The sequence below is a fragment of the Lactuca sativa genome, chromosome 7, assembly GCF_002870075.4.
Source record: "Lactuca sativa cultivar Salinas chromosome 7, Lsat_Salinas_v11, whole genome shotgun sequence".
Taxonomy (NCBI): Eukaryota; Viridiplantae; Streptophyta; class Magnoliopsida; order Asterales; family Asteraceae; genus Lactuca; species Lactuca sativa.
In genome coordinates, this window is record NC_056629.2 from 161,021,110 (window position 1) to 161,033,407 (window position 12,298).

At 34.7% G+C, this 12,298-nt stretch overlaps 1 protein-coding gene across 1 annotated transcript; it reads left to right on the plus strand.

Annotated features, from left to right (window-relative positions):
- The first annotated feature begins 10,434 nt into the window (after window positions 1–10,434).
- Window positions 10,435–11,635, plus strand: LOC111895639 (CASP-like protein 5C1). Its single transcript, XM_023891718.3, has 3 exons — window positions 10,435–10,948; window positions 11,042–11,174; window positions 11,276–11,635. The coding sequence occupies exons 1-3, from the start codon at window positions 10,812–10,814 to the stop codon at window positions 11,468–11,470; spliced, it is 465 nt and encodes a 154-aa protein (XP_023747486.1). The 5' UTR covers window positions 10,435–10,811; the 3' UTR covers window positions 11,471–11,635.
- The last annotated feature ends 663 nt before the right edge of the window (window positions 11,636–12,298 follow it).

Here is a 12,298-nt window from a genome sequence, read left to right on the forward strand (position 1 = left end):
TTCTTGAGTTATTCTCTTAGTCCCTTGTGTTTGAGGAATTGAACCCAACATTCCTGGGGTTGTGTAGCATATCAGATGCAAGAAAAAAGGTAACGAGTGAGGAGGGAGGGAATTAGCAAGACAAGACAGATAGGGAGAAGCAAGAACTAATCTATTCCAATTGGTCTTGATGTGCTGCTGTCATTATCGAACATATAGAATAAAGGGAAAAATACTATCGCAATAGGGGCAAGGCAGGTACGATTCAGAGAGGAGGATTGATCATCCTCATGTGGTGCGTCCATTCTGCTGGGAAGGAGTAATGAATCCGAATTTTGGTTCCAATTGAGGATTGGAATCAATATCCTTCTTGGTAATTCTTTAATTCTTTCTTCTATTACATTTGTACTCCAAGTGGTTTGAAATTGGTTACAAAATTGAAATTGAATTGCTTTCTTGTTTATTCAATTAATCTTTTCTTCCTACTCTCAATTCTAGAGCTTATGTGTGATCAATTTCTAGCCACATTCAATATTGGTGCTCAAGTATTGGTTGGAATGATGAAGTCAAAATTGTTTTCTTAATGTTATGTTTCCTGTTTCTTTTTATCTCATATTCTTCTGGGTAATTTCCTGCATAAAATTCTTGTTTTAACCACTTCTTAAGATTCTCAAAACAGAGTCTAAAGTCCTTGATATGTGGTTAATTATGATGTAGTTTTTACTAGCAAAGGTAATATCAAATATCTAGCTTGAAGGTTGTCACAACTCTTGGTTGTATTGCTTTGTATTTTTGGTATCAAAAACAATGAATTAGGGGATGTAATAACAACCTTGAATTCCACATAATGTGTGTCTAAATTCCACCCAAAATTCATTTCAACATGTATCATGATTTGGAACTTAAATAAGTCTTTATTGGCAAGGGTATATTTTTGTGTTTGGTATGGTAATAACATCCTACTTTTAATCATCTTGTAGTAAACTCTTTGGTCTTTTCATTATCACTCAAAGTAGGTCTTATTAATCCCAATCAATATTAGTTGGGTGAAAAATGGAATAATCGTAAGTCCTTTTTTCTTAATTTTGAAGTTTATGGTGATGTTGGTAAAGATTGCAAATCAAGACAAATTCATTCATCTGTCTTGCAAGACCTATAGAGGCTATATTGGTCCAAATTATAGAAAATGACCATAAAAACTCAGTTGTAGTAAATTGAGTCTAGTTTCGATAAACTGTGTTATCAATTCACTTGGATATATACATTATGTTTTACGCTTAAAACACTAAATAAGGGTTGGGCTGGGAAACTATAAAAAAAATTAAGTTAGTATTAAATTTGTATTTTTGAAACATGTACCTTATTTGTTAATTGCTTGTTATGTTTAGTTTTTAGCTAAGGCCTTGATAAATTCAAGTAAGTTCAATAGTTGGAGTAGAAGGAAAGTTTCATCAAGGCTAAATGTGAGTTCATAGTTTTAACTTACTAATGTGAATAATTGAAACGAGCAATCCATAAATGATGATTTGATTCATATTAGGATGACCTTGTCATTAATTGTGCTTGATGATGATTTGATACTTGTGATGCAACTTTATGCTTTCTACTATTTCCATATTATGAGTTATTTTCTATAATGCTTTCACTTTGATGAATTTGATGTATATGATAAGCTAGTTTTTGGGAGTGATTCCATAATTTTCTTAAATTTAATGTGTAACCAAAAACTACATATCATAAGTGGATTTTAGATGAAAATTAGGATTATTCTAGAATTGCATAATGTTTTTGATAGTTTTTTGCATCTTGAGTATGGTTATGCCTTGGAATCGGTTGAGATGGTGTTATGCATGTTATTTGTTAGTTGTAATTGCATGTGGTTATGATGTTTAAATAATTGGTAGTTACATGCTAAAATATGTTGATAATATGATGAATTTTTTTACATGCTTCATTGCTTGTTAAGGATGTATGAGTACCACGTCTATGTTAATGTATGGTTGTTTTGTAGGGTATAGTGGTGGTATGGGTAGAACCTTGCAAGTCTAATAGGTTTAAAGAGCTTAATATATATTGGTTGCAGTGGAACGACCTTTCTAGATGGTTGTGTGACACGTGGTTCGCATGCACCTGATGTATGAGCACCGGAGTGGTGTTGGCTTTATCGTGTGGTCGAATCAAGCATCATGTGGGAATCTAGAAGTGTATTGGTAGAATTGACACCGTTTGTACCGATCCTGAATGACATCATGAAGTACTCGTACTTTGCAAAGTTGAAGTAGCGAAAGTGGTGTCTTGGGGTTGGTGTTTCAGATGGTGGTCATGAACCACTTAGAGCATTCGACTTATAACACCATAAGTGATTCAGATCATCCTCTAAGAGTAGAAATAGCTGACAATCGTACAATTAAAGCATCAACAGTTTACCATAGTTGTACCTTAAGAATCTGCGAGAATACTTTCCTAATAAATCTTATTCTCATTCCTATGCGCAAGATGAATGTAATAGTATGTATGGACTATCTAAACCAATTTGAGGCCCTGATTGATTGTAATCAAAAGATAGTAAGAGTTCAGACTCCAAGTGGGGGAGAACTTACTATCCGAGGTGAAGGTTTGAAAAGTATTTCAACATTTTATTCCGCCGCAAGGGCCAGGAAATACCTACAACATGGTTCTAAGGGATTGTTGCCTTATGTGATCGACAATCAGGAAGAGAAGAAGGAAACTATTACAGAAGTACCATTAGTTTCCGAATTCATCAATGTATTCCCCGAGGACATAGTTGGTGTGCCTCTAGAGAGACAAGTATAATTAAGGATCAATTTAATTCCTGGTGCGACACTAGTACCCAAGAAACCTTATCATCTTACACCCCAAGAGATACATGAGTTGTCCAATTAACTTCAAGAGTTGACGGACAAGGGTTCATTCAAGGTTCTAAAATTCGTGAGGCGTGACATGTCGACAAGGCCAAGCCTCAAGCTTTACGATTCATGGCGAGCTATAGCGTTTTTCAAGGCGTGATGTAAGACGGAGATTTTATATTAATTTAAAATTATTTTACCACATAAATATAGATTTACGGCAAATATAACTAGTTTTTACAAGTGTTATATCACCAACTAATAGAAAAAAGTGTACAAAAAACACAATACTCGTATGCTCGATCAAAAAAGGCAAAACATGGACAAAGAAACATGCCTTAAATAGAAAAAATCTGCACCATAACACACTATGGCACACCATATCACGCCTTGCCATGCGTCGCGCCTAACAGCAATGCCATGAGGCTTTTTGTAATGTCGAAGTCACGTCTCACGTCTTGGCATGCCTTGGCGCGCACCATGGCGTGCATTTTAGAACATTGGGTTCATTTGACCAAGTATTTCGCCATGGGGAGTTCCAATTATGTTTGTTAATAAGAAAGAAGGGTCGCACAAAATGTGGATTAACTACAAGGAACTTAACAAACTCACAGTAAAGAATCGTTATCCACTACCTAGGATTAAAGACTTGTTTAATGAACTTCAGGGGTGTTATGGTTTTCCAAAATTGATCTACATTTAGGATACCAACATATGCGAGTAAGGGAGGAAGTTATACCAAAGAAGACCTTTATGACTCGGTACGACCAATATGAGTTTGTCGTGATGCCTTTTAAGCTTACTAATGCACCCGCTGCATTCATGGACTTAATGAATCAGGTGTGTAGACCTATGCTTGATCGATCGGTAATTGTGTTTTTTGACGATATATTAGTTTTTTCAAAGACTTAAGAGGATAAGAAGGAGCACCTAAGAGAGTTACTAGAAGTTCTAATAAGGGAAAAGTTATATGTGAAGTTCTCCAAGTGCGAATTCTAGCTGGGAAAGGTCCAGTTCCTTAGGCATCTTGCCAACCAGAATGACATTATGGTTTACCCGACTAAGATTTAGGCAGAAATGTAATGACAGGTTTCGACCAATCCCTCTAAGATTTAGAGCTTTATGGGATTGGTTAGATATTATAGAAGATTTCTTCAGGATTTTTCCAAGATTGCGGTACTAATGACTCGTCTAACAAAGAAGGGAGTTGCTTTTTGTTGGGGTCCTGAGCAACAATAAGCGTTTGAAACGTTGAGGAAAAAGTTATGCGAAGGTCTAGTATTAACCCTTCAAGAATGTATTGATGACATACTAGTTTATTATGATGCATCAATCATGGGTTTCAGAGCCATCCTCATGCAACGAGGTCGAGTAATCGTGTATGCCTCAAGACAGTTGAAGCCTCATGAGGATAATTATCCAACACATGATCTGGAGTTAGGAGTGTATTCCTAAAAGTTATTTTTTTCATAATGTCTACTTTGATCACCAAAGCCAATTCACGCTCCTCCCCGGCGTAGTGAGTTGTGTCTTGCATTAAGATTTTCATGTCGCTATCTCTTTGTTTTCTACGTTCTCTTTCGGTAGCAACACGTAAAAATTTATCTATTCTTGCATTTAGACCCTTCATCTTCGCCCTCATCACTGTCAGGTCATCCAAATCTACATATTTGCCTTTGTCACTGTGTTTCACTTTGTCCATTCCCATTGACCGAGAAGGTGGTGTAAGTTTAACTGTATCATCATCGTTGAAGTCGATTTCAACAAAAAAAAAAATTCTATGTAGTATACTTAGATTTAAATGTTTTTGAGCTTTTTTGAACCACCATTGATATGTTCTTCGGATAGTTTGGTATCTTTCCATTTTTTGTTATCTTTCACTAGTTCCAAAACTCAATAAATTTGAAAGGTTTCATGTTTTCTTTTTGTACACTTTTAGCACTTTCTTCAAAGAACATCACCACTTTCTCCGTTTTTCCATTGACGATGCATGTTGTTATTAAACAATATGATTTCCTTGTTTGTCTTCCCCCGTTTTGAGTACACTTGATCTTTTATATGGTATTCCTTTTGCTTTATTTCTTTGTGGAACCGTTTTAGAACTTGCCCCAAAAAATGGTCAAGTTTTTGGTGTTTACCCACTTTCAGATCCTCAGAAACATAAACCCATATATATGCCAATGCCATCAATTGTACTGATTCTCATGGTTTATATGGGCCTTCCATTTTGTTTTAGGTGATTCGGTGGATTGAGTTTCTCAAATGAATTCGGTCTCGGTGTCGGATTCGAGTTGAGTTTGGGGAAAATATTATGTTGAGTTTGAGACACAAATAGAAGAGATTAAATTCAATGTCGATTGGAATTATGGTTGTGGTTGTGGTTGTGTGTATAATTGTTGATAATATGATAACATATCGTCATAATGTTAAATGGTAGAAAAATAGATTGGTCGATCAAATAAAGGGATTGGGGTGTTTCTTGTGGGTGTTTTTTTTATTGTTTGGATTGTTTGAGGAAAACATATTGTTTGAATTATAGATAGATAGAAGTAGAATTTTAGAGAGATAGAATAAGTGTATTGAGGTGTGATAAATATTGATGTTAATGGTTTTACTTATAAGTGAAAATAATTGAAAAAAAAAAAAAACAGTAACAAAAAGAGTAAAAAGGAAAGAGAGAATAGATAAAAAAAGATCGAGACATTGTGATATCGAGTTCAGCCTAGGCCACATACCCGACTCGGTATTTGCCATGAGCTAACCACCATAACCATTCCCTTCGGTCTAATCCTAAATAACTTGAAAAGTAAAACATATGTGACATCCCCAATTTCACGGCCAGAAAAGACCGATTTGTTTATGTTTTGTTTTTAAAATCAGAGTAATCTTTTACAGAAAACAGTTGCGGAATTTGTTCCCAAAACAAAATATGATAAGAATTTATCAAAACATTTCTTTAAAGAAATGTATTTGCATTATATAACAAAATCTCGGGATGTCATGTTCAATACAGACCAAAAGCATAAACAGAACAACATAGATCTTACAAAGTTAATTATAGCTACGGGCCTATAATCCATACTCTCGTTACGTTAGCCAATTTATGCTCTTGTACCACAACCTGTAATACAAAGAAAACTGAGTGGGTCAGGCTTGGGAGCCTGGTGAGCATATAGGGTTTTCAACCCACAATAATATAATTATTATATTCAACCATCAAACAATCAACCCAATTACCCATCCCCATTATCTTATTTATTTCTTAGGATTTTACCCTAAGAATTCAACTACCCATCATTCATTCATTCCTAAGGATTGACCTAAGGAATTGGCACAAAATCTATTGCTACATAAGACGCATCTACCAACATCATCCTTTAAGTGCCTCTGCCAGGATTACGTCATACACTATGAGGCGCGAATGCTAGGTTTATGACATTCTCTTTTAGGCGCATCTGCCTACATTATCCTATAAGCGTATTTACCAGGATCATCCTATAAGCGCATCTGCTAGTATTATGACATACTCTATTTGGTGCATCTACCAATATTATTCTTAAGCGCATCTGCTAGTATTATGACATTCTCTAATTGGTGCATCTACCAATATTATTCTTAAGCGCGTCTGCTAGTATTATGACATTCTCTAATTTGTGCATCTACCAATATTATTCTTAAGCGCATCTGCTAGTATTATGACATCCTCTAATTGGTGCATCTACCAATATTATTCTTAAGCGCATCTGCTAGTATTATGACATTCTCTAATTGGTGCATCTACCAATATTATTCTTAATCATCTTACATACCTCATCATTTTATCACATACCAACTATCTCATCTACCCATGTTCTACCCAACATATTAGTAGATATAAAATACATATACAATTTAACTCATTTAAAAACCATATAAAACATCCATTCCACACTTATTCTCAAATAAACAACAGTATATAAACACATAGCATGTATTTCATAGCAAATACTTCATATTTATGTGTTAAAAGAGAGTGACTACACTCTCACCCAAAACATATACTTAATACATTCAAACAATACTTGTATTAAAATTATGTTTATGAAAGGGACTATACACTCACTCCAAATAAACAACAATATGTATACACATAACACGTATTTCAAAGTAAATACTTCATATTTATGTGTTAAAAGAAAGTAACCACACACTCACATGATCAGAAGATGATCGGACAACGTTACGGCTTGTAGAAGTAGTATTCTTCGGTGAAACCGGGAGATCTTTACAAAAACCGGGCTTCTCACGGGCAGAGCTTCGGCTCGGAAATTTCACTTCTCGGGATCTTCGGGGCTTTGGGACTTGTTTCTTCGGGAATGATACCGGGGCTTCGGGATATTTCTTGCACGTAAAACGGGGTAAAACGAGTGAGATAGAAGCGTTTGAACAAAAGAAATCGACAGCCCTCGACATCTATTTATAGGGTGCTGAAAACCTCGATTACGCTAAGCGTAAATCCAGGTATGGTGGGCGTACACGACGTCACTGCATGCGTATGGCACTCGAGTTCGGTCAGGTAATGTAGCTGAGGCGGTCCCGGGTACGCTGGACGTAGTTCGATCAGATCGATGACCCCCCCTCCTCCTTCGGATAATATCCGAATTAATATTAATATTAATATATTTTAATTATTTATAAAACTTCCGAAATTCATATCTTCCTCATACGAACTCCGTTTTCAACGTTCTTTATATCCACGCGTAGGTGAGACTACGCTCTACAACTTTCGTTTAGACTCCATCGGCTAATTTTTACTTTATTTTTAATAGGCCGGGACAGGAAACGTTCGTTAAAAATTCATAACTTATTCATCCGACGTCCATTTTTTTCTGTCCTTTTACAATTGAACTACTATCAACGAGATCTTCGATTCTCGTTTAGATTGTTTCGGCTAGAAATCACTCGATATTAAATCGAGTATTCAGGCTGCATACTGCTAAGCTGAAACTTCGGAAAATCATAACTTCTTCATGCGAAGTCAAATTTGGGCGTTCTTTTTATGCACGCTCTCGGTTTAACGAACACTACGACTTTCATTTAGATCACTAAGGCTAAAAATCGCTCCAACATAAATTCACTTTTTACGTCGCGCAGTGTCGTGCCGGTTCTGTCGCGAAACTTCGACAAGACATAACTTCTTCGTTATAACTCGGATTTCAACGTTCTTTATATGTATGGAATCCTTGTAACATATACCAGAACTTAGTTAAGATTATTCATTCTAAATAATCTTCTATCAAAAAGTCGTTTTTGACGTTTAACGTCTCTAAATTGACTAGCCTGATCTTCAGGCGTTACATCATATCCTAATAAATGTAGTGGTCTAACACTAACAATAACTTTAGTCTTTAAAAGTAAAACATATCCTAATAAATTAACTGCATTCATTAAAAGAATAATTTGGGATATATACGTTAAAGTCCTAATATTTTCATCGATTTGACAAGAGAGTCCTAACTACCGACAATTTTTTACACGTTTACCATTTTTTCCAGTTAGTCGATAACTAGGACTTATTTGTCAAAAAATAAAGTTTAGAATTTTTTTGTCAAATCCTGAATTAGGACTTTACTGTCAAAAAAATAAAGCTTAGGACTTTCTTGTCAAGTCGTTAAAAATATTGGAACTTCATTGTATATATCCATTTTTTGTTAGAAATTTAATGATATGATTAGTCTTTAAGCATAATAGTTATTAAAACATGCTTTGGTTAGCTAGATCCTATTGAAATCCTTAACGTTTACTTCTTGTTAAATAGTTTGTTTAATCTCAACAAACCGACATTGAAAAAAATGCAGATAATCAAGAAAGAAAGAACTAGGGTTGTGTTGACTTTTTGTAATCCTAAAAATGGAGAACTAAGAAACTGAAAAAAACGAAATTGCCTTTCTTATCCATTCTCTACATTCACACCCTTTTGACTAGGCGTGAGTTATTTCACTTATTTGTGTTTGTACAATTTGTCCCCACTTTTCAGTTCAAGATTTGGCAGCAAACCAAGAAGAAAGTTGTACAAGTCTTCTCACCCTCTCTCGCTCTCTTTTGCATCTATTTCCCGTGATCATGATTGTATCATAGTAAAGATGATGATGGTAAGTAAAATAATGGTGATTCGACGAAAATCATGATTAAAAGTTTTTAGACTACGGAAATACACTAAAGTCTCAATATTTTCAACGATTTGACAAGAAAGTTCTAAACTTTTTTTTGATAGTAAAGTTTTGATTCACGATTTGACAAAAAAAGTCTTACACTTTATTTTTTTACAATAAAGTCCTAATATTGGCTAACCGGAGAAAAAGAATAAACACGTCAAAACTTGCCAGTAATTAGGACTTTACTGGCAAAAAAATTTAAGACTTTAGTATATATATATTCCTAACAATTTATATGAACACGGTTCCTTTAAAAATTCTTATTAAATTATTTATGACTTTAGTATATATATTTTCTTTTCAAATCGATAAAATATTAAGAATTTAGTATATATATTCCTAACAATTTATATGAACACGATTCCTTTAAAGATTCTTATTAAATTATTCATTTTCTTGAGTGTAGGGGGTCATATCATATGTCATTATCAGGGTTGCTGTTGCTGAGCTTTGTGGTATCCAAAACCGGCTGCCCACCAAGCATTTGGCTATGGTTGACCGTTAGACATTTGTTTTATTGTGGTTTAATGTGAGTTAGGTTGATAATCATTTTCATGTTCTTGGTGGATATCATTAATATAACATTACCTTTAAGAAGGTGGTGTATGTCTTTCTCATATTTAATTTAAATCCATATGCTTCAAACCCATCCATCCAACTAATTGTGGACAAAGTATTTCCAAATCTTACTTTCTTAATTTTTTATGTTCTTTACACATTCTAAATAAGTTTTAAAATTCAAAAAATAAGATCAAGTGGATAAAATTTAACCAAAAATGTCAACCCAACCTATAATTTTTTAAAACCTATATCAAAATAGTACTTCCGTTTTAACATAACCAGTTTCTAAAAACCGGTTCGATTTTTGTCACACGGTTAAATATTTAACCGGTTCTTTATCTGCACCTCTAATTCACAATTATTTTTTCATGTGATGCATAGTTATGTGTTACTAAAAGAATTAGATAGTTTTATATAGATAATAAGACTTGTAGGTCTTTTTTTGACAGAAATAAACTGATTTATGGTAATAATTTAACGTTTGCTATGATCATAATAATATCTTTTGGTAGCTTATAAGTTAGTTTTATTGATAAGAAATAACACATCGATAGATTAGGTTATACGATTAAAAGCTATCTTTTTAGTTAACGGCAAATAGAATCATGAAATTGTTAATTTTAATGAATATTGTTTTTTGATTAAACCAACTAAATGATTATCAATTTGTCATCTCTATCATCTTAAATTTCTTAATACCTCCAAAGTGATTTCGAGAACTAAAAAGAAAAAAAAAATAAATCCAAATTAAAGTTGATTTGAAAAGAAATACGTGGGGTCCACTATCAAAAGTACATGAATGAACATAGCCACATATGTTTTCTTCATCAAAGAGGATCCCGCCGACACATTTGATGCCACTTTTTATACCTCAATACTCAAATCCCATAAAAAAAATTAAAGAAAATTACGTGACAAAAAAGAAAGAATCATTCAAAAATCAAAATCACAAACTCTCAAATCTCTTCCTTTTGCCTGAAAAACTAAACCCAAATCCTTCAAGAAACAACACTTGTCGAACGATGGCTGAGCCTCTGTCTTTCTCAAACCCATAAGATTTCAAGAACGACAACTAATCAATCTGGAATTCGTACAACAGACCTCATCGATCACATGAAACCCATGAATCATCTTCAATCTACAGAGGTTAACAACTACATCACGATTCAAAGGCAATTATGAACCTTAAATTTCATGTTCGAAAGATCCGATGGCTATGGATGATGTTCCAGGATCCATGGGAACAAGTGCGGGTTTTGCTCTGAGATTGGGTCAAACCATCTTCTCCTCTGCTTCTCTTCTGTTCATGGCGTATGGTGTTCAATTCTACAGCTATTCATCTTTCTGGTAACAATTTCATGATCATAGATTTATAAATTCCTTACCTTGTTTTCAATTTTTCATCAATTTGCAAAATTCTAAAGTTTGGGACTTTATCAGTTTCTTGGTGACGATTATGGGATTAGTTATTCCATGGAGCTTCACATTGGCACTACTTGATGGATACTCTGTTCTTGTAACATGCCCAGTTCGACAAAAGGGTATTCTGGTCATTATCGTAATAGGAGATTGGGTAAAAAACTAAAAAACTCTTCTTTTTTAATATTTTTTTATAATTCGTAATCACAAACAGGTAATAATGGTTTCGAGTTTCGATTAATGAATCGGAAGCAGGTGTTATCGACTCTTACATTAGCTGCAGCTTCTTCAGGTGCGAGTGTGGTGGATATCTTGATGAGGGCAGATGAGTCTTTTTGCCCTTCGAATATATGCAGTAGATATTTGCTTTCTACCATTTTTGCTTTCTTGGCTTGGTTCTTGTCCATGGGTTCTTCCTTATTCAATCTATGGCTTCTTCCATCTTTGTGAGACCTGAAAAGTGGTTATGGAACTTGAAGTTCCCTTTTTCTATAGGACCCAGAATTTGTACATTTGTAATTTTTTGTTTTTAAAAAGTGTAGCGTATTTTTACAATGAATATACAACATTAATATATTAATATATTATACAAATTATCATGGGATTTCAATTCAATCCTTCATCTTGTTTTGTCATGTCCTCTAATGGTGAAGTTGATTTAGGGTTTATCTCAATGTAGGCTTTCATGTGGGAATCGATTTGTCGTATGGTTTGCTTCGGATTAATGATGTATCTAAGTTGTTATTACCTTCCTAATTGTGTGAATGATGATTATGGACCCAAAACACCATTGTTGGGCGTTAGGTGGATGGCAAGTTAGGGTTTTTTTTCACCAAATTTGGGGTTTGAAAGGAAACCGAAGATTTATGCATATGGGATTTCCATGGTTGAGCCCTAGATACCATCGTGAGTATTTGATAAAAATTGGGGATTTTGGGGTGTTCATTTGGTCATTGGATTTGTAGGCTGAGGATTGTTATGGAGTTGAATGGTGATTTGGGAAAATTGGGAGGGATCGAATCGAAACCAGAAGAGAAGAGCGTCCGGAGGTGGGTCCATCGGGATTTGGAGGTGTTTGAGGACGGAGACGGCGGTGGCGACTGCAGTTTCATGGTCGGAAGATGGCTGGGAAGTGGGAAGAGCGGAGGGTACTTGATGGGGTCAAGAAGATGGGGACGCCATTAATGGAGGTTTGAACTCTGAAGCTTGTTTCAACGTTACTATAGTATTTGTTGGGCCTATAGTAATCATCATTATGGGCCATTACGAATTTTCAGA